At 41.4% G+C, this 19,679-nt stretch overlaps 1 protein-coding gene across 3 annotated transcripts in view; it reads left to right on the top strand.

Annotated features, from left to right (window-relative positions):
- nhsb (Nance-Horan syndrome b (congenital cataracts and dental anomalies)) overlaps window positions 1-17,384 on the top strand; it is a 51,528-nt gene extending 34,144 nt beyond the window's left edge. Inside the window, exons 2-14 of one of the 3 annotated variants that reach the window (XM_070963265.1) lie at window positions 5,449-5,601; window positions 5,697-5,833; window positions 6,201-6,248; window positions 6,518-6,562; window positions 6,696-6,740; window positions 7,075-7,137; window positions 7,432-7,624; window positions 7,917-8,048; window positions 8,667-8,819; window positions 9,221-10,870; window positions 10,964-12,403; window positions 12,627-12,768; window positions 12,949-17,384. In XM_070963265.1, the coding sequence (XP_070819366.1) occupies window positions 5,449-5,601; window positions 5,697-5,833; window positions 6,201-6,248; window positions 6,518-6,562; window positions 6,696-6,740; window positions 7,075-7,137; window positions 7,432-7,624; window positions 7,917-8,048; window positions 8,667-8,819; window positions 9,221-10,870; window positions 10,964-12,403; window positions 12,627-12,768; window positions 12,949-13,576 (4,829 nt within the window). In that variant the 3' untranslated portion in view covers window positions 13,577-17,384. Of the gene's footprint in view, window positions 1-5,448; window positions 5,602-5,696; window positions 5,834-6,200; window positions 6,249-6,517; window positions 6,563-6,695; window positions 6,741-7,074; window positions 7,138-7,431; window positions 7,625-7,916; window positions 8,049-8,666; window positions 8,820-9,220; window positions 12,404-12,626; window positions 12,769-12,948 lie in introns of all 3 variants that reach the window. The other 2 variants (XM_070963256.1, XM_070963249.1) reach the window with 2 other exon arrangements.
- The last annotated feature ends 2,295 nt before the right edge of the window (window positions 17,385-19,679 follow it).

Raw genomic sequence — 19,679 nt, 5'->3', positions numbered from 1 at the left:
GTGCTCAGCCAGCTGGGAGCTCATTATTCCTAAAAAAAATCATGTGTTGTTCCTGCAAAAGTTGCAACAGTTGGAACATTGTGGCTAAAACAATAGCGATATAAAAATTAATATTGCTACTGTTGATGAGATGGAGTGGTGCACGGCGTTACTGCAGAGCCGTTGTAGGCCCACGAACGGCGCTAACAGTGCACAGTTTTTCCCCTGCAGAACTGGCCAGCTAGTGTTTCTTATATAACAGCTGTCTACTATGACAAGATTCTGCAGCTACTGCCATAGGGAGTGTGCTGCCTGACCCAGATACACCCTAATACATTCTCCACTAATGACTTACATTTACTCACATCTGGACCAGAGTGAGACAGAGGGAGACCGAGAGAGGGATACAAAATCATACAGCTGTACCAGAAAGAGAAAGAGCAATATTAAAGCAATGACGTGAGGAAAGTGTGTGTTCTCACTGCAAATGTTACGGATGATTGTGCCAAGTTGTCACGTTTCTTTATAGTTTGTTGGCATGCTTTTTTTTTACACTGTAGTGTACAATATAGTGAGTTGGAGCTGTTCACTGGCCTGCTGTGGTCTGTCCTTCATAGCATAATTAAGCACAAAATGATGGAATCTTCTAGCTGTTTCTGTTTATTACAGTTCTTGTTTTCTTTGTCCTCCTTCTTTCTCTTCTACTTTCCTCAAAGTTTATGGATCTCAGAAACCATAAAACCCACATCAGCCAACCCTTCCAGATATGTTAAAAAAAAAAAAAAAAAAAAAAAAAAAAAACCTCATCCACTCTCAGGTAATGAAAATTGGACCCATTAGCCAGATGAAGCTGAGGTGTTCCCATAAAAAAACCTTTTACATTTTAGCCAATAACTCATCAACTGTAAATGACACATTTAAAATCTTTGCATTGACATTGACAGTTGTTAGTTGGGTCAGGCTTTCTCCTGGTGACTGACAGATCCCAGTCAGATGTGTTCTGCCTTGGTCAAAGTTGATATGATGCCGTGTTTTTTGGGGGGGGGTTTTTTCCCCAAACAAGGCTATATGTCTTCATATGCTATGATATGTTACAAGTGGATTTTCTACACTTGCACATATAGGGTGAGGCTGAGCGACATAAACACTTGACCACTATCATCTATTGATGGCAGCAATCCAACACAAAGGTCTGTGGAGTTGCTATTCATCAGAAAGTCAGCTGAGTCAGGCTGATTGCAGTTGTCAGCTCATACAGTTGTGTTCTGGCACTGGAGGACCAAGTTTACACCTGGGCTGACGTGGGTTGAGAATCCACTTCTAAGCTGAGTTGTGTGACTCCACAACACCTTCCTGCTCCTATACTCAGGGTATGCAAGAAAACAGTTTGCACTCATGTAGTCTGATGTTTCCAACGTATGCACTCAAAGGCCAGCCATCACAGATTGACACAATCTTTCCTTGAGGGCGTTCATAGGGTTGCACTCAGTTTTTCATGTGAAAAGTGACAGAAAAGTCATGTAAGTTCTCACTTCCACACACCTGGCCAATCACAGCATGAAATGGGAATGAGTATCAGATTGCCATCTTCAGAAAGTTACAGAAATTGTTCAACACCCCCACCCCATTCTGTCGGAAAGGTACGGGTGGAGGTTTACAAAAGCTGTTCGAGCATCCAGCAAACCCTTTGGCTGTATATACGGGCACCTTCAGACAACTTACCACAATATCTGCCTCTAAACTTGTGATGATTCACAGTTGGGAACTAAAAAAATTCTTCCATTTCCCCATCCATTGATCCATCCTTCTGTTTCTTACCATCTCTCCTCTCATTCATATTGTTCAGAAATTCTGTAGAAGGGTCTTTTTTTCCTTCTTTTCTGTCTGTTTTTTTTTTTTTTTGCAACATTTAGTTTGACCCTCTTAAACATCTTTTTAAGATGAAGACAGAAGTGAATCATTCCTGGTGAATTAGTGTAGTCTGTTGTTAATGTGTCTAAAAATGTTGATTAATGCTTCTTTCTTATTAGATCCAGCACATAATCAAATATTTTTCAGCACAAAATCCAAACTGCATCAAAACTCATAACTTAGTCATCAACATTTGCATTGCCTCTGTGTAATCTGCTGTTTATCTTCTCTGTATTGCACTGCATTCCCTTATTACATAGCGTTTTCTACCTTCTCTTTCAGTCTACCTTCTCTGCTCTCTTGGTGCTGTTAGCATGCAAGTCCTGATGATGACACTGCAAGTTGCTGACACTGCACCTGCAGATTTCAGGATGAGGGGAAATAGAGATGGAGGAATACACTAAGAGGGGGGGGGGGGGGGTGATGCGTAAAAGACAGAAAGAGAGTAAGAGAGACAGGGTGAGCATTAGATGAGTGTGTATGTATGTTCGGCCGTGTCTTGACCGGTCCTAGATGTTAGCGATGGGTAATTCCCAGCATAAGCTTCATTACAATCGAATGCAGATGAGGAAGAGGAGGTGCAGGACAGCAAGAGTGAGGCAGGAGCGGGGCAATGCAGGTAGGGAAGAGAGGTGAAACTCTAAAAGATGCTGAAGACAAAAAAAATTGTTTCATGCTATTGATCAATTGTTTTGGGAAATTAATGGCTTTCCTAGTGGAGTCTCTGAGATAACATAATAAACTTTGACGCTAGCACTGTATTGTTCATGTTCATGCTATGTAGATAGCCGCCAGAGGGAAGGTTGGCGAGGTGCTGAGCTGAGTGGTCCAGAGGGAAACACTGATGCACCCTGTGTGGATCAGTGTGATGTTACATTTCCACGTTTTATCCGTGAAGTTGTTGCAGCAACCTGCCATTCGACTTTAAAGCTAAATCTAATGGAACACTGCTGATGTTTTGTTAGCCATGCAGGTGTTCCACAAAATGTTTAGACTTTATAGGTAAAGTCCCAGAATTTTGCTTTGCTACTTGACTTGGATGTTTGAGTTTCACTGTACAGAATGGTTTATGTGTGGGAAGGCTGTTTTCACATGTTGGCTAAAGGGCGAACATTTCTCTACTCTCACTTTAATTCTGAATTTAGAGTATATATACAAGAAGGATTTTACAACATTGCATTTTTGGAGCCAATTGCGGTCAAATATGCAACTTAAAACAAGTGTGAGGTGGAGACATGAAACCTCAAGCACGTATACACTGAGCATGAACTTTTCAGTGAATATGACACTTTCCATGTCCTACAGTTACATTTTGAAATGAGCAATATGACCAATTGAACTTTTTGTTGGAAAAAACATGGCGAAGCAGAGTAGTTTTACATATCTTAAACATGTCTAGAGGGGATCTTTAAGTAAAAAACGTCACCGTATGAGTTTTTTGATGACATAGAGAGTAAAGTAGCAAGGAAAATTTAGCTGAGTGATGCAGTTTTAACACTACAATTTGCTATAATGATGAGAAGGCACTGTCATAGCAGCAGGAAGAGAGCAAGAAAAAAAGAGAGTATCAGAGGGGAAGAGACGGAAGGGACGATGAAAAGAAAGACCAGGGAAACAAGTGGGCTGGCAGGCAGTAAAGCCACAGTAACAAATCCGCTAATTTAACTGTGTCACAACAACTAGGTCAGTACCTTCTACAGACTGTTTTCAAAGAAACACTTTTGCTCCAGTCTGGTTCCAATATTCTACTTCTCTGTCCCTCTTTCTTCCCTTTTATTGATGGTAATTACAACTCACAACCAGAAATGAAGTATTCAAAGTATGTTTTTTGCAGATTCTGCAGACATGTCTGTGAAATGAGCTCTATGAAAAGAACACAAAGATCCCCCAGTTTCCTTAAACATCCCATCAAAATAATGCTCAAAGGGACAAATGCCATAACGGTCAAATTCATCTTAAATTTTATTTCAATTTGTCTTATTACTGCTACTGCCTCACCTCTACTGCAAGGGATACAATTTCATCTGCCAAGTTTGCTGCAGAGTCTTTCATTGCATTTTCTAATCATTATCTTCAGACGGTGTGATATCTAAAACAAGAAAACAAATTTATCTGAATGTGGCCGTCTTTGGGGCAGAAAGCTGTGTAATTGTTTATTTAGTGCAAATAAGCTGGCCTGCTGTGCTTCTTTAACCTTGCAGTTTAAATTGGCCGAATGCTGCTGATGTGAGCTTGCTGATTTAATTGCAGGCAATACGAGCCTTGATGAGCAATGAAAGGTTGCTTGGCTACTGCTGTACCGTGTGGCTTTCAAGGACACAATTGCATTTTGAATTCTATGTCAAAAGAGAGGAAATAAGATTAAAATAAAAGCTAAAGGGGCTCTGAGAGCGGATGAGAGAGATGGATAATCAGTCCTTTTCTCTCTTTCTCCCCATCTGTAAATCAAATGTTTTAATCTTTGGAAATGGAATTTACAGATTCTCAGTCGAACATCATTCATGATGGCAGGTTTGTTGTGTTTTCTGATTCTAAAATATTGTGGTGGCAGTAAACATGGAGGACTGTGGGAGATGTGCAGTGGTCTGTTGGTGTATGCAGAGTTGCAGTGGTGAGGTGTGTTTAGCTGCCACCTGCTGGTGTGTCGCCGCCTTGTCTCATATTTAAATGTACAACACTGACGTGCTTTTGATGTGCCTTACATCAAACTTTCCGAATAGTTTTTTGTGAATCAACTTATGATAATATTGTCTTTATTTCCTCTGTTTTGTGTATTTTCAGCAGTTGATTGGTTTTAGTGTGAGGCATCTGTCTGTAGGTGGCAAATTGTAAAGCCTGGCCTGGATCTCTGCTTACTGCAGTTTGTCTTATTGATGTTTTCTCTCTGATGCTGGTGGAACAGGCACTGACAGCTGAGCCACTGATGCTGGCATACAAATGTCCTATTTCAAACATCATGTCTTAAAGTAATAATAAGAGACACCCAGGAGGCCCCAAAAAGCTCTGTTTAAAAGTATCTTAATGGTTTGTGATAAACAAAGTGTTCATTTAATTAACTGGAGTTTTGTTTGAGAATACACCCCACTAAAGGGCCTCAAAGTCGATCCTGCACCGTTGCCTTAACTTGAGGCTGTCTTGTAGGGGGTTCAATGTCAAAATGCAGTTTTAAGAATTTCAGTATTTTATTTGAGAATATAATCACATCACACACAACAGACTAAATATAAAATGCAAAGACACCAGGGAGAATGGGGGTTCAGTTTGGACCCACATTTTTTACCCCCTTTGATCTGAGGTCTGGCTCAGTTAAACCTGTGTCAAAGAGGTACAATAACACTTAATAAGATGACCATATAAACAAAAATGATGCATAAGCCAAAGTTAACAACTACTCTGTACACAGAATTATAAATATGTACTGTATATTATATATGTACATAGTAATGCATTTATTTTCTGGTAAAAACACTGATCAAAAAAACTATGTGTAGGCCAGCTGTGATCGCAGCATCATCATAGTAATTTAACATGTTCTGTCTTTCTCCTCTCTCATCTTAGCGGTGTCGAACCTGGACATAGAGAGTAAGCTGTCGCTTCACTATCAGGCTCCATGGCACCAGCAACACAACGTGTTTCATCCTTGTACCCGACCACCATGTCTGGAGGAGCTGCACAGAAACGCTCAGCTCAGTCTCAGAGCGCTGCACCGAGGTGAGCCTGGCTGATCTGCTCTGCCCAGTTGCATTAAGTCGTGTATAAATTACATGAATTGTGAGTTTTCACATGTGGGTGTTTGGGTTTCACAGACGAACAACAGCGCCACCGCTCCACGAGTCGGGAGAGAAACAGAGTGACCATCTCTATCTCAGTGGCGCCCCCCATGCCCACCTTCCCCTCACCACACTCCATCCGCCGGCAACAGAGGAGTCGCCTGGCACGAGCGGTGAGGACGACGCACTGTGCACAAGTGAAATGTGATATATTGCACAATTCACCTATCAGCGGGTGGTTATCCAGAAATGGATTACTTTACTTTAATTACGTTAAATGGCAGGAACTAAGACTGTATTATGACCTTGTATTACTTACAGAGCAGTTCAAACTTAGAGACCAATACAGTCATGTGACAAGAGTTGGCTTATACATATTGAGTGAGGTGTTTGATAGTGAGGAAAACATTAAAGACACATTACACATCACATCAACGAAACAATTTTTTCTATTCATATTTTTATATAAAATATGCCATATATATTTTATTTCTGTAATAATAAACTGACACAATATCTCATTCTGATGTTGCCATGCAGCAAGAGAGAGCAGAGAGGGAGCGAGAGTTAGACTATCAACCCAGGAAGGTAAACAGATATGTGTCCGTGTGTTCCTGTCTGTTAATGTCTGACATGTAGGCGTCTGCTGTAAGATTTTTGTTATATCCAACTGTGTGTATATTTATTGCTGCATGTATGTGGTTTCATTAATATCGCACTACACCACAAATTTTAAAAAAAATTTGGGTTTTTTTTTTGACATGGTTGTATTGGTTCTATTTAATTATACTGATAAGGTGTTTGTTGTTTAGAACTTACACTAACTTTACCGTTATTTCTTTCTGAATGTCCTGAAGGAGAGGACCGTGAGAGAAACAGAGATCCAGACCATTCAGAGAAAAGTAAGAAAATTCACTGACAGGTGGTCAGAAAAATTAAAAATCACCGCTAATTGAACTGGTGAAAGATTTCATCAACTTAACCTATGTTTGTACACTCAACAAAGAATGCATATGTGTTTTCCTACTACTACAGGAGAGGCCAGGGAGGGAGGCAGATATGCAGACGATCCAAAGAAAGGTAAGAAATATTTTTGAATAGAGAACTAGCTATCAACTATACCAGACTTCTACTACCATGAATTAAGGGTTTCCCTACCGCATTCATTGAAAGACAGGGAAAATGAGGGCAACAAGAGCATCAACACTTCTAAAAAAAAAATTAAGACATGAGGTTAGAAATGGGACTGTGTGATGTTACCATATTGGAGATTTTGTGAGACTTTCAGAGAGAGGAAACTGGGAAAATAACACAATACATCATCTGTCTCATTCATCTTTCACCCTTTTAACCTTTTTGATTACTCATATCATCTGTTCTTTTGTTTTTCTTTTGTCGTATTTTGTGTTCATAGTTTGAGTGCTTTTACTCACTTCCCCCTATTGAGGGTTGCATCTTCATTCCTTGGAGTAGAAAGGTATCAAATTTGTGTTGTTTTAATTTTCTGTTTATCATATAATCACATTACTTGTTCAGTAGTTTGTTTGTTGTTGTATCTTGATAGCTTCACTCCGCATTAAATTTGGTGTTGTTTTTCCCATTGCATATCTACTGATTTTAGAGAAATAGAAAAGTACAGGCTGCTTCATGCTGCACATCACCATTGTAAATAATTCCTTTTAGTCTGTACAGCTAAAGAACCTTTGTTTGACAGGATCAGCACCCACCTTGTGTATAATATAGTATAATGCTGTCTGTCTGTTTCTTCCAGGCTACCTCGACAGGGGAAGGCGAAGGTGGTGAGGTCCTGGGAGGCCACAGAGCCAAGGCCTCAGCCCCCAATGTCCCCTCAACCCAGGATAAACAGACGAATTGGTCCAAGGAAAACCTCCCACCATCAGATCAGAAGACAACTCCCGATTCTCACTCCATCTCCTCCTGCATCATCCCCATCAACGTCACAGGTAAGATAAAATTAAGAGCAAGGTTGGTCATACTGAAGATCAAACCAGGAAGCTTCTTGTGAGGCACCAGTGCTAGAGAGTGACCAAACAGCAACTATCCTCAAATCAGGAATCAAACCCTGCATTGAATCCAGGAATCCTAACCACTAGGCCATATGTGAGAGGGCATCAAGATTATTAGAAATAAACAACATAGCAAGCATTATCAACCTGTGCTGTATCAAACAGTCTAATGCAATATATTACACTTTAGCATTTTATATGGCTTGTGGCTTCTGTGTTGTTATTGCAGGAGTTGGGTTTGACAGGGAAGCAAGTGCTCGTTGCTCCCTAGTCCATTCCCAGTCAGTTCTTCAGAGGAGAAGGAAGCTGAGGCGGAGGAAGACCATCACAGGAATACCCAAAAGAGTGCAGCATGACATGGGTATGTTATAGAGCACATGTGCACAATGGTCTAAAATGTAGGGGTATTATACTGTATTAGTTTTATATTTTACCAATTTGATTGCAAAGATCCAGGAATGAGGTCACTAATACAGCCACGAGTCCACGAGGGCAAGCTAAATGAGCAGCACTAAGCACATACAAACAAAAGTACATGGCAGTCCATTAAAACCGTCCAACCCAAACTGCGCTAGCTACTTGTGATATACCTCCTTGTTCAACTTTGACCTATTTACCCATGCAGTTGTGTAATGCAATGGACAACTGTCACGTACACTTCGGATGCTTTCACTTTTGTCTTTGCATCCAAATAATATGGTTTTTGTAAAATGGCATAGCTGTGGATTTGCTTATTATCTGATCCTGAATCAGGGAGGTCCCGATTCTCAACAATTAAGCTAGTTTGTAAAATGTTACCATTACATTGGAAAAACAATATTACATTGTTTAAAAAACACAATATTCCTTAAGTTTTGTTGTTTTGTAGCTGACCTTACAGTGGAGAGACTGTGTTTGGTTGTCTTTTCCTTATATCCTCTGAAGAAAATTTCTGTACATGATATTTAAGACATTCAACATGCTTTGTCTTTGCATTCAGACTCAGATGAATCACCCGTAGCAAGAGAGCGCACAGTGATTGTCCATGCCAACCCCCACCAACTCTCTCTCTGTCATGAAGAACTCTCAATTAGTGGTCGCCTCCATCACACTCGTGACTCTGGCTGCCAGACAGATGATTTCCTTATAGCATGTAAGTTGCTGAAAATGAACAAGTATACTTTACTGCAATTCCTTTAAATATGTCAGGCTCACATACTTGTGCACAGACTAGGAAGAGGAGTTAGCTCTCATCATTCCTGCTATAAACTAAATTGCAAAATGACTTTGCAGTTATTGATGTGATGGTTTGTAGGATAATATTTGGATTTTGTCCTTCTCAGAAAGCTGACATTGCTATGTTTGAATAGGATGATCATCTAAAGCTTACCAATAATATCAAACCACTAGTTTCACCTTCAAACCAGATGCATCAAACTGGAATTTATATTATTCATTTTGGTATCTTGGCATAAGCCATAAGATCAGCATCTATGTGAATTAAGAAATTTCTTCCATTTTTTCCCTCTCTCTCTTCTGGCTTTCCCTTCTCAGGTACAGCTGCTCCCTCCAGAAGGCGCATCAGAGCTCAGCGTGGCCATCAGGGAATCCCTGCCTCTTTGTCCCATTCAACAGGCAACATTTCTTCCCTGGGTGACCAGTCAGACTCCACATACACCAGTGTTGCAGCCCATGGTGGACGCTTGCGTTCTCGTAGCCTACCGCGAGAGGGTGGACGTCTGATGGACAGTGACGAAGATGACGATGACAATTATGATGATGATGATGAAGACGAAGAATTGTCACCATACGAAGCAGAGGACTTCATTCCCCCTGGCCCTAGTCCAAGGATGAAGATGATGATGATGAAGGATGAAGAAGAGAGTACAGATGACCAAGCAGCTCCTGAACCACTGCAACTTGGAAGCCTAAAAAGGTTGCAGCGATCTGCGGAAAGAGACAGAGGGGGTGGAGGAGGAGGGAGCCCAGAGCATAGCTGGATGGAGAGGGGCCGTTCTCGGTTGCCCCGCAAGGCTGACATGGGCAGCTGTGAGATCTCATCCAGCTCAGATACCTTCAGCAGCCCTATTCACTCCGTGTCTACAACAGGAGTTCTAGGCAGCCATGTGGACCACAAAGAGGACCATCAGTCATCAAGTGGGAACTGGAGTGGTTCCAGCTCCACCTGCCCTTCTCAGACATCTGAAACCATCCCCCCACCCTCTTCTCCACCACTGACAGGCTCCTCCCACTGCGACTCAGAGCTGTCACTCAACACTGTGCCCAATGCCATTGATGAGGGATTCTCTCTAGATCCCTCATACCACTCTGACCTCAGACCCCAGGGCCAAGGCCACAGGTCAAGCTCGTTCACATCCTCAGCCACAGACCAGCTGGACGATGCAGGGGTCAGTACAGCCAGTGAGGGGGAGTGGACATACCCTCCAGATCAAGACCACACTGATCAGGACCATGACCCTGACCAGACCCAAAACCTTAGCCAGAGCCATGGGTTAGCCCAGGATTACAGCTCTAAACAAGGTCTAGAAGACCAAATCTGTTTCAGTGACAAGAATAGCAACACTGAAAAAGAGCCTGGCTCTCATTACCCATCTGATACAGATAGTTTCTACTCCTCTTCTGTGCATTTTGGGGAGTGTAATCAGAATTACAAAGGATACATGTATAACTATGCAGACCCAAGACCTGACTGTGGCCAATCTAACACTGTGGCAACACCATTATCCCATGGAGTTTACCCCCAGCCATCAGCTGACTTCAGAGCAGGCACTATGACGCTGGGGAGGACCTGTCGTCCACTGAGGAAACCAAAAGTCAAACCTCCACCACCTAAACGGACCTCCTCACTGAAGGAAACCAGTAGTAGTGTTGATGTTGGAACGGACACACAGGCAGATCAGGATCAACCAAAGATGGTTAGTGAACAAGATCTCACCTTGTCTTCCACAGATATGAAGCTGGAACTGGAGCTAGAGCTTGAAGGTGCTCCAGAACCATTACAAACATCCTGCCTAGTGGCAGAGCCTTTGGGAACATGGGGAATGGGACTGGGTGAAACTGTGGACATAGTAGAGCCCATGTCCTTCAGCTCTGCAGATACACACTCATTTAAGGATGAAGGTGCTGTGCAATCTGACTATGCAGACCTGTGGCTTCACAACACTGAGCTGAAGTCCAGCAATGGTGAGTACACATCCATGTCCAACTCAAGCACAGCCACAGGCACTACTGTCATGGAGTGTATCAAGTCACCAGACAGCTCTTCCTCCTCCACAGAAACCCAAACCCAGGCCCTCGCCCAGGCATCAGAAACCAGGGCAACTAGTCCACCCCTCCCGCCTGGAGACTTCAAACTTGGTTCACCTGAAAAGCTGGCTGGCCTGGCCTCACCATCCAGTGGCTATTCCAGCCAATCAGAGACTCCAACGTCCACCTTGCCCTCATCTTCAGCAGCATTCTTTCCAGGACCTCTGTCTCCCTCAACTGGCAAGAGAAAGCCCAAAGTGCCCGAGAGGAAGTCTTCTCTTTCCTCCCTGCAGCACTTCCCCAGAGATGGAGCTTCCATTCCCTCTGGGTATAAGAGAGACCCAGACTTCCCACCTCCACCTTCACAACTTGATCTCAATGTTCTCCATGGTGGTTATGTCAGACACACACTATCCCACCGGACACACCACATGCACACACTCCACCACAGCAAACACAGAGTTGCAAATGTTTTAGCCACTGGAACAAAGTTGTTGGTGCCTGAGGCATCAAATACCAACCCACCACCAAGTTCAAACTCTGCTCCAACAATTCCCAGCTCCAATCTATTGGCGATAACTCCATCTGCTCTTCGTTCAGTACAGCTCCATTCTGTTAGCCAATCTACAGATAGTGCTGCCACTGCAGACCAGGAAACAGCAAGTGGAGCAGAGACTGCTACAAGACCCAAATGTCCTCCGAGTACTTCTACTCTAGCTCCACCACCTATCACCACTAGGCCTCTCCCTCCACGTAGACCACCTCCAAGACCCCCAGGTCATGACCACATCTCCTCCCCTGAACACGTGCCACCACCTCCACCTGGCCGCCACCCTGATGGTCCTCCATCCTATGAAAGCCTGCTACTCAGACAGGATCGCTATGGACCTGGAACCTTCTGGGCTATGACAGCCTTCAGAACCCGGATGGACCCATCATCAGAACTGTCTGACGACAGCTCACCCTTGCATCGGCCTGTGCCACGTGCTCCCCACCCTTCGCCTGTGGATCTACACACACATATCCACTCACACACAGAGTTCAGGGGGCTCACGCATTCAGCTCATGCGCATTCTGAGTTTAGGGTTTTGGGGGAGCGCTCATTCTCCCAGGATGATGATGATGAAGATGAAGACGAGGAGGAAGAGGAAGAGCAAGTGAAAGAACCACCGAGGGCTGCATGTTCCAGAGGAGGCATGCGATCTGACCACCCTCCACCCCCAGCGTACGAGTTTGCTGGGGTATCCCACTTAGACTCAGGGCCCTGGGCTAGTCCAGTCAAAGTGCCTGGTACCACAATGGAGACATCGCATCCTTACCTAATCAGCGATGCAAGGAAAGGAGGACAAGAAGATCAGGAAGAAGAGGAGGAAGTGACATCAGGTGCTACCAGAAGTGCCCATCAGCAGCAGCCACAGGAGAGCAAAGATGACTCCACCACTCCTGACACTGAGGATTACTTCAGTAAAGGTAAGCTTTTAAACTAAATTTAACTGGCAGAAGTGGCACTCTTTCATGAAGATTAAAGAAAACAACACAGAAACATACTGCTGTTTATTTACATAGAGACAGAGCCAACTGCCACTACAATAGCTGGTTAACCTTTACTCATAAACACAGACACATCTTTTAAAGAATGGTTATTTCACCAACTGTGTACTAAATGATCAGACAACCAGATGACATGTTATAGGGATGTTGTGTGCTGCAGATTCCACGCCCAGTGATAATTCACTCTCCCCCCTGACGGATGACACCAAAGTGGATGATGACATAATTATCACTTCACCCAACAAGACTCGTACAACAGAGGACCTGTTTGCCATGATACACAGGTGCTGTAAATTTTGCAGTGGTGCTTAATCTGTTTACTGTCTATGTAATGAGGATGCAGTTTATGTGTCAGATTTTAGCGCTGATCCAGCAACTTCCAAGTATTTATTTATTTATTTGTTTGTGTATGTTATTTTGTCTATCTGTATATCTCTTCATCCACTCTCTACTTCCTCATTCAGATCCAAGAGAAAGGTCCTGGGCCGTAAAGATTCAGGAGACTTAAACGTGAAGTCTCGTCTCTGCCCTACAGCACCAGTGGCTCCTGTCTCCACTGTCATTATTCCACCAGCCCCTCCTCTCAACATACCAGCCACCGCACCCACTGCTGCTGGGTCACAACGAGCTCCTGTGCCAATCTACCGCAGCGCCAAGAAATCCAGCACATCCAACGAGGAGTTTAAACTCCTGTTGCTGAAGAAAGGTAGCAGGTCTGATTCCAGCTACCGCATGTCAGCTACAGAGATTCTGAAGAGCCCTATCACCCCTAAAACCCCAGGAGAGTCCCTTCAGGAAGGGCCCATTAGACAGGCTGAGGAGCCACTCTCTACTGTTCAAGAGCCCCCCATTTCTGGCCTGGACGCAATTCAGATACCAGGCCTTTTTCCCAGGGCCAACTCTGAGAGTTTCACCCCCAAAACCCTGCCTATGTCAGCTGCATCTAGACAGGGACGTTCTCGGATCCCCCCTGTAGCTAACAGCAGTCGCTACAGCACACGTAGCCGTCTGTACACAGCCCCCATGCAAGCCATTTCTGAAGGGGAGACAGAGAACTCAGATGGGAGCCCCCATGATGACAGATCATCCTAAAACCACCTGATGAGAGATGTACTCTAATCTTAGATGTGTCCTACATTTGAAATGGCCCCTTTTACTTTTCTAAACTTAGGTGTGTCATCAAGGCCAGTAGTGTAATTCTTGCTACACACAAAATCTGACTGTTGCTAAAATGCACTCAGTTTTGGATATATAATTCTATTTATGGGTGTCAGACAGAGTGTTGTGAGATGCTGAATCATAAAGGGATGATTATGAAAACTTTGAGGATATACTGTACCTAAATACTGTATTATCAAAAGAATAGCTCCCTCATAGTTAAAAGAACAAAACATAAGACCTATTTTGATTGAACTGTCTTTTTAAAAAAAGAAAAGAAAAAAAAGTCCCAAATGTTTGGTAAATTATGATAATAAAATAAATTTTGTGGAGTAAAGAGAATGTGCATGTGCAGGAAAAAGCACATGCAAAATCCACTGATATTTCTATTTCTTGTGTTTTGAATGATGTGGGTGGATGTGTGTGTGTGTGTGTGTGTGTGTGTGTGTGTGTGTGTGTGTGTGTGTGTGTGTGTGTGTGTGTGTGTGTCACTGAGGAACTGCTTTCTTATTAAAATGAAAAATTCTTATGAAATATAATATTCTTTCAACTTTTGGTGCCCAAAGCATTGGCCAGACTTCCCAGAGTCCATACTCAATATTCCTGCCAACAAGCAAGGGTTGTTTAGTGTTGGAAGTTACTAACAACACAGCACCAACTTATCGATAATATTCCATCTGCAGACATGCATAGAAAGTATATCACACAGAGCCAATCATATATTTCTTCACATTAATTATATCCAAAATGATAACATGATGCATGTATTTTTGTAAAACTGCGCCTCAGAACATGATGATAAAGTTTCACCATGTTGCATGACCCTATATGGAAACATCCCCTGGATCCTGGTTTCTGTCGACATTTTCGTGGTTCCTTTGTATTATAAGAATAATTAGTCTTTCACTGTGAAAGGTTTTAGTGACATTTGTACCACATTGCCAGTGATCTTAATTGATTTGTCTTAGATTTGAGTGTCTAACAAGAGGGAGCAAGGGCTTGCGCCTAGATGGGGCCCATTTGTCAAAGATACAGGCTAATTTTGGACAATCGCACAGTGGCCTTTCTCTATTAGAGGTGGTTGTAAGCAGGGATTTAATACTGGAAGTCCCTGCACATATACATGGATCTGTGCCATGTTCCACCAGAATTCAATCACATAATTATTTAAACCCAACCTTGAAATCTAGTAAGCTGAGACTGATTAAGCTTTTCCAGCTGCTGGTCAGTCTTGCTGTACTGACTTGAAGTGGAAAAGGTGCATTTCAAAGCAGTTTTAAAGATACCATTGACTGCAGACGGTGAAAATGCTTTAGAGGGTCCTCAATCGGTTTGACTAGAGGTTCATTTGGGAAGATTTCCACGAACCAACCTCACTTTTGCACTTCATGATTCTTCAAGAATATTCCTTGAAAAGAAAATATATCTTAGAATTAAATTGCATATGTATATTTGTACTGAATATAAAAACAAAAGTCATATCTATATAAAACAACGAGCAGAAATTTTATAGGGAATCAACCTGAGTGTAGCAAAGAAGAACAGGTCTCACTGATACTAACATTACACATGACTCTTAACAATGTACACTGTTCTCCTCTCCTTGTTGCCTCTCCTTCATTTGCACTGACCCAGTAGCATTAGACAGGTGAAAGCTCAACCCAGTGGCTGGTGTACACCATTTTGTCTTACCCTTCAAACTTCATATCACAAAATCTGAAAGAGAGGAGACAAGAGGAGGAGGGACTACATAACACCAACATTTGTCAGCAATGCAGCCATTGCATCGCTGCAGCCTTTTCTGAGTATGACATCAGATCTTTCTCATCCTTCCACCAAATGTTGCACATGTAAAGTATCGATCGTGTGACAGAAGTGAACTATCATCAGTGGAAAGTTTGAACTCTCACCTGCCTACCACAGCAAACACAACACATATACTTCTTACATTCAGAGACCGTACTTCAGTAGAAACCATTCACTGTATTCTGTGAATACCTCAGCAAGCATATTACTGTTTTATTGTAAATGCTACAGATAGGTAGATAGGTAAGCTGGAAGATAGATAGATAGATAGATAGATAGATAGATAGATAGATAGATAGATAGATAGATAGATAGATAGATAGATAGATAGATAGATAGATAGATAGATCCACAACTGTTTGATACTCAGCGATCTGAATTGCAGAACTGACACTGTGTAAGATGGAGAGAGTAAAAAGCTGTGAAATGATTATCAGAATTTTACATTCATCATACCCATATTGCTGACGCGCACTTGTTCCTGTTCATTGTTTTATTTGTTGTGTTTTCTATCGCATGCAATAAGTAAAGAAAAAAAAATGAAGAAAATGACACCACCATATCATTATTTTTATCTGAGGGATGTCTCCATACCATGAGAAAAGATTTTGTATTTTCCGTTCAAATGTCAAGTTCAATAGTGTGTTCTATAGATGTACAAACTGTCTGGCTAATTCTGTTCTGTATAGTCGTGATCACAAACAGGGGTTTATCTTGTACTGTATATCTACTCACTGGACAATCATACGTATAAGAGACTGTAAAGAAAATGATATAGAATCTGTTGGAATGAAGAATCTGAACACTTTTTGGTGCTGGGTCCTAGTCTTGCTGGAGCTATGGAAGTTGGGAGTGAAAGAAATATTTTCCAGGAGAAACTGCTGATTCAGTTCAAAGTGCATATCTGGATCAGCCACTTTGAAGAAAATGTACAAATAAAAAAAAAACTGAGAAATGGAAAAAATATATATCCAGAATAGACCCAAAAACTATTTTGATCTGATGAGAACGCCATTGTCTTTACTTTTGACTCATAGCAGAATATTTTGATTCCCACAAAACATCATTACTGAATAATTAATATACACAGATCTGAAGGGTTGCTACAGTATTACATGCAATGTGACTCTCTGAAATGCCATTTGAAAGTTTAACAACAAAAATACTCAGACTATTTGACAATTTGTTTAGTGTGATTCTTCTGTACTGTACCTGGCATTGAGGCTATATAGGTTTTTAAGATTGTCTCCTTTATTTAGAAAAGCAGTGGATAGATGATTGACCAACACGATTTGATTAGTGAGAAAAACTTTGTGGCTGCGATGTAGTTTGGTCCTCTCAAACCTCAGTCCTTGATGAATACAACAAAACAAGAATCTATAACCTTTATAGAGTCTTTGTCCCAACCTGTTTTCAAATGTCTGCACGCAAGTTTGTCGTTAGCTTAGTGTGACAACAACCACTGGATAATTTTACTCAAAGGTGTACAGTATGGAATAACACTAAACAGACTTTAAAATATGTGACAGAGAACTGAAAAAATATGTTGGAGACACAGTGTAACTATCTACTTAAAAGAGGCTCCATGTTTAAAACTAGCTTGGACTTAACAGATTTGAATCACTTTTGTATTTTTGTATAAACCTGTAAATAAGTTTTTAAAGAAAAAAAATGTTTCAAATTCTTTCTTTTGTAAAATAAATCAATAAAATAATAAAAACAAAAAAGTTTTTTTTTTTTTTTCAAAGTTTACATGATTATTTCCAAGCCTTTGTATATTTTGGAGCTGTACAACACCTTCAGTCTTGTATCTATTTTTGGGGGGGTTACAACATTGTGAAAATTCCATTATTCTATATCTAATTCATTTTAACAGCTCATCAGGCTGCTTAGTAACTGTGCATAGAAAAAAAGCCAATAAATGTGATTGCGTTGAAACGGAAGGCCTTTTGTGTGACACTTCATTTCCTCTGCATCAGAACCAAGTGCACTGAGACAATCTCTCCACCAGATGGCGCTGTTTTATTGTTGTCTAGTTTCGCTCTCAACATTATTTCTCCTTGGACTGAGGCTACTGGTCAGATTCAGTCTCCAAATGATACATCGTTTAGCAAACTCCGACTCGTATTCATTCTGTTTGAATTGACAGTCAACAGAAAAACACTGCCCTCACTGAAAAATGGGGTTGTCTCATCTTTGTGACTTTTAAACAAGACAGTAGGCTTGAGTCCAATCAGACTAAATGGGGAGCTAAGCCTGAGGCTGGACTTTAGACTGAGACTTAATGAGACTTGATTTAAGAAAAAGAGTAAAAACATTCAGACTGAATTATTTAGTTACTTGGGCTATGCAGTAAATGGACTTTGTCTCAGTCTGAAGTGTGTGATAAACTATTAACGCACCTTTGAAAGGAAAACGTTCAAATTGTCATTTTTAATAGTAGTCAAATAGCTGTCTTGTGACTTCACACGAACTGTCCCTTTGCTTTGACAAGACTTGACTTGACCTACAACAGACCTAAAAACAGTAGTTTGACAAACTACTTCATAATTAAGGTCAGCTCTTCTTACTTTGATTATGTGAGGAAACCTGAGCTCTCATTGACAATTAAGATTGTAGTTGAAAGCTCCAGAAAAGAAAGCTAATTAATACTTTAAGATTTTTGTGACTTTTTCTTTTCTTTTTCTGAAATAGGGTTGGAGTTAGTTAATTTCCAATATCAAAAGCTGGTCAACTTGCTGTTAAATCCCCTAATACTCAGCCGGCCAGTCAGTCGTAGCGTAACCATTCAGCAGCTACTGATCTAGCCAGCTAGTTAGCTAAAACGTTAACTAAGCTAACCAGTATGCGTGTTTAAGGGGTTGTTGTGTGGACTGTATATTAGTTGCACTTACTTTTACTCTGGTATTAGCCTAAAACTTGGATGAGGACCGATGTCTTTGAAACTGTTCACCGCTGTCCGTTTGTGTAGGTGGACACAACGAAACATAGCGCTGGCCGTTAGCTTCTCTGTTTAGCTAAAACTGCAGGTGCCCCTTCTTAATTAACTCGACTGTTAACATCAGCTAATTACAGAAGTTCCTATTGTGACAGTAGCCGGAGGACTGTGACGATTAGCGATGCAACATAAAGATATTCAACTTATGAGATATTGCCATCAAAATTGTACAATACCAGCAGTGGTGGAAAGTAATTGTGTACATTTACTCAAGTGCTGTATTTAAACAGAATTTTGGGAGATTTATACTTCCATTATCTGCTGTTTCATAGTTGTGCTCCACTGCATTTCAGTTGTTCTTTTTCCTCCACGTTTTGTTATTCGTTACTTTGCAGAGTTACATGTTAAGACTGTATTGATTCCAGGGAGAATTTCACAAGCTACCCAGCAGCATAAATTAGTATTTAAAAATAGCCTTTACCAGCTGCAACATTAATTATGTACACATGAATGTATTAATAATTATAATCCAATGAGCCATTCTGCACAGTGAGTTCTTGTAGTTTGTTACTTTGAGTATATTTTGATGCTTTTACTCTTTTACTTTTGGTCCTCCTCAAATAACAATTTGAATACATTCCTTTTAGTTGTAACACAGGATTTCTACTCTGTAGCATGACCACTTAAGTAAAAGATCTGAATACTTGATATACCACTGCTGGATACTCTGTAACTTTTATCTTAAGTGAATGCTATTTTATGCAAGGGTTTATGCTGGTCGAAATCTACACTTATTTAACATTGTCATCACATAAATAATTGTAATCATGTGGTTGGTGTAATACAGATTTCAACTGGGTGCACTATGCTGTGACTGTAGCTCGCTTCCCACGCAGGAAACAACATATACCATTCCTAAAGGATCTGCAAGAGGAGTCATAATTGGCCTGTTTATCCTGAGTGCTGCTAGTGAGCTATTTGAACTGGCTGATCTTTTGAACAATGACTCCTATTGGACTGTCACTTTCCTTAAATAAGACATCCATGATCCTTTGACCCCCATCCCCCATCCCCTCCAGACACACACACACACACACACACACACACACACACACACACACACACAGAGGGAGAGAGACACACTCACACACAAAAATGACCAAAACTAAAAGCATATTCAGCTCTACTGTTGCTTTTTCTTTGCATTTCATTTTGCAACATTAATTTCTTTAATCGCTTACACCTCTCTCATATCCCTGTCTCACATTTATTTTTTCTCCCTGTGCCCCAATT

This window comes from Chaetodon trifascialis, chromosome 1 (genome assembly GCF_039877785.1).
Source record: "Chaetodon trifascialis isolate fChaTrf1 chromosome 1, fChaTrf1.hap1, whole genome shotgun sequence".
Lineage (NCBI taxonomy): Eukaryota > Metazoa > Chordata > Actinopteri > Chaetodontiformes > Chaetodontidae > Chaetodon > Chaetodon trifascialis.
The sequence above is the reverse complement of the archived record's forward strand: the minus strand, read 5'-3'. Positions and strand labels throughout refer to the sequence as shown.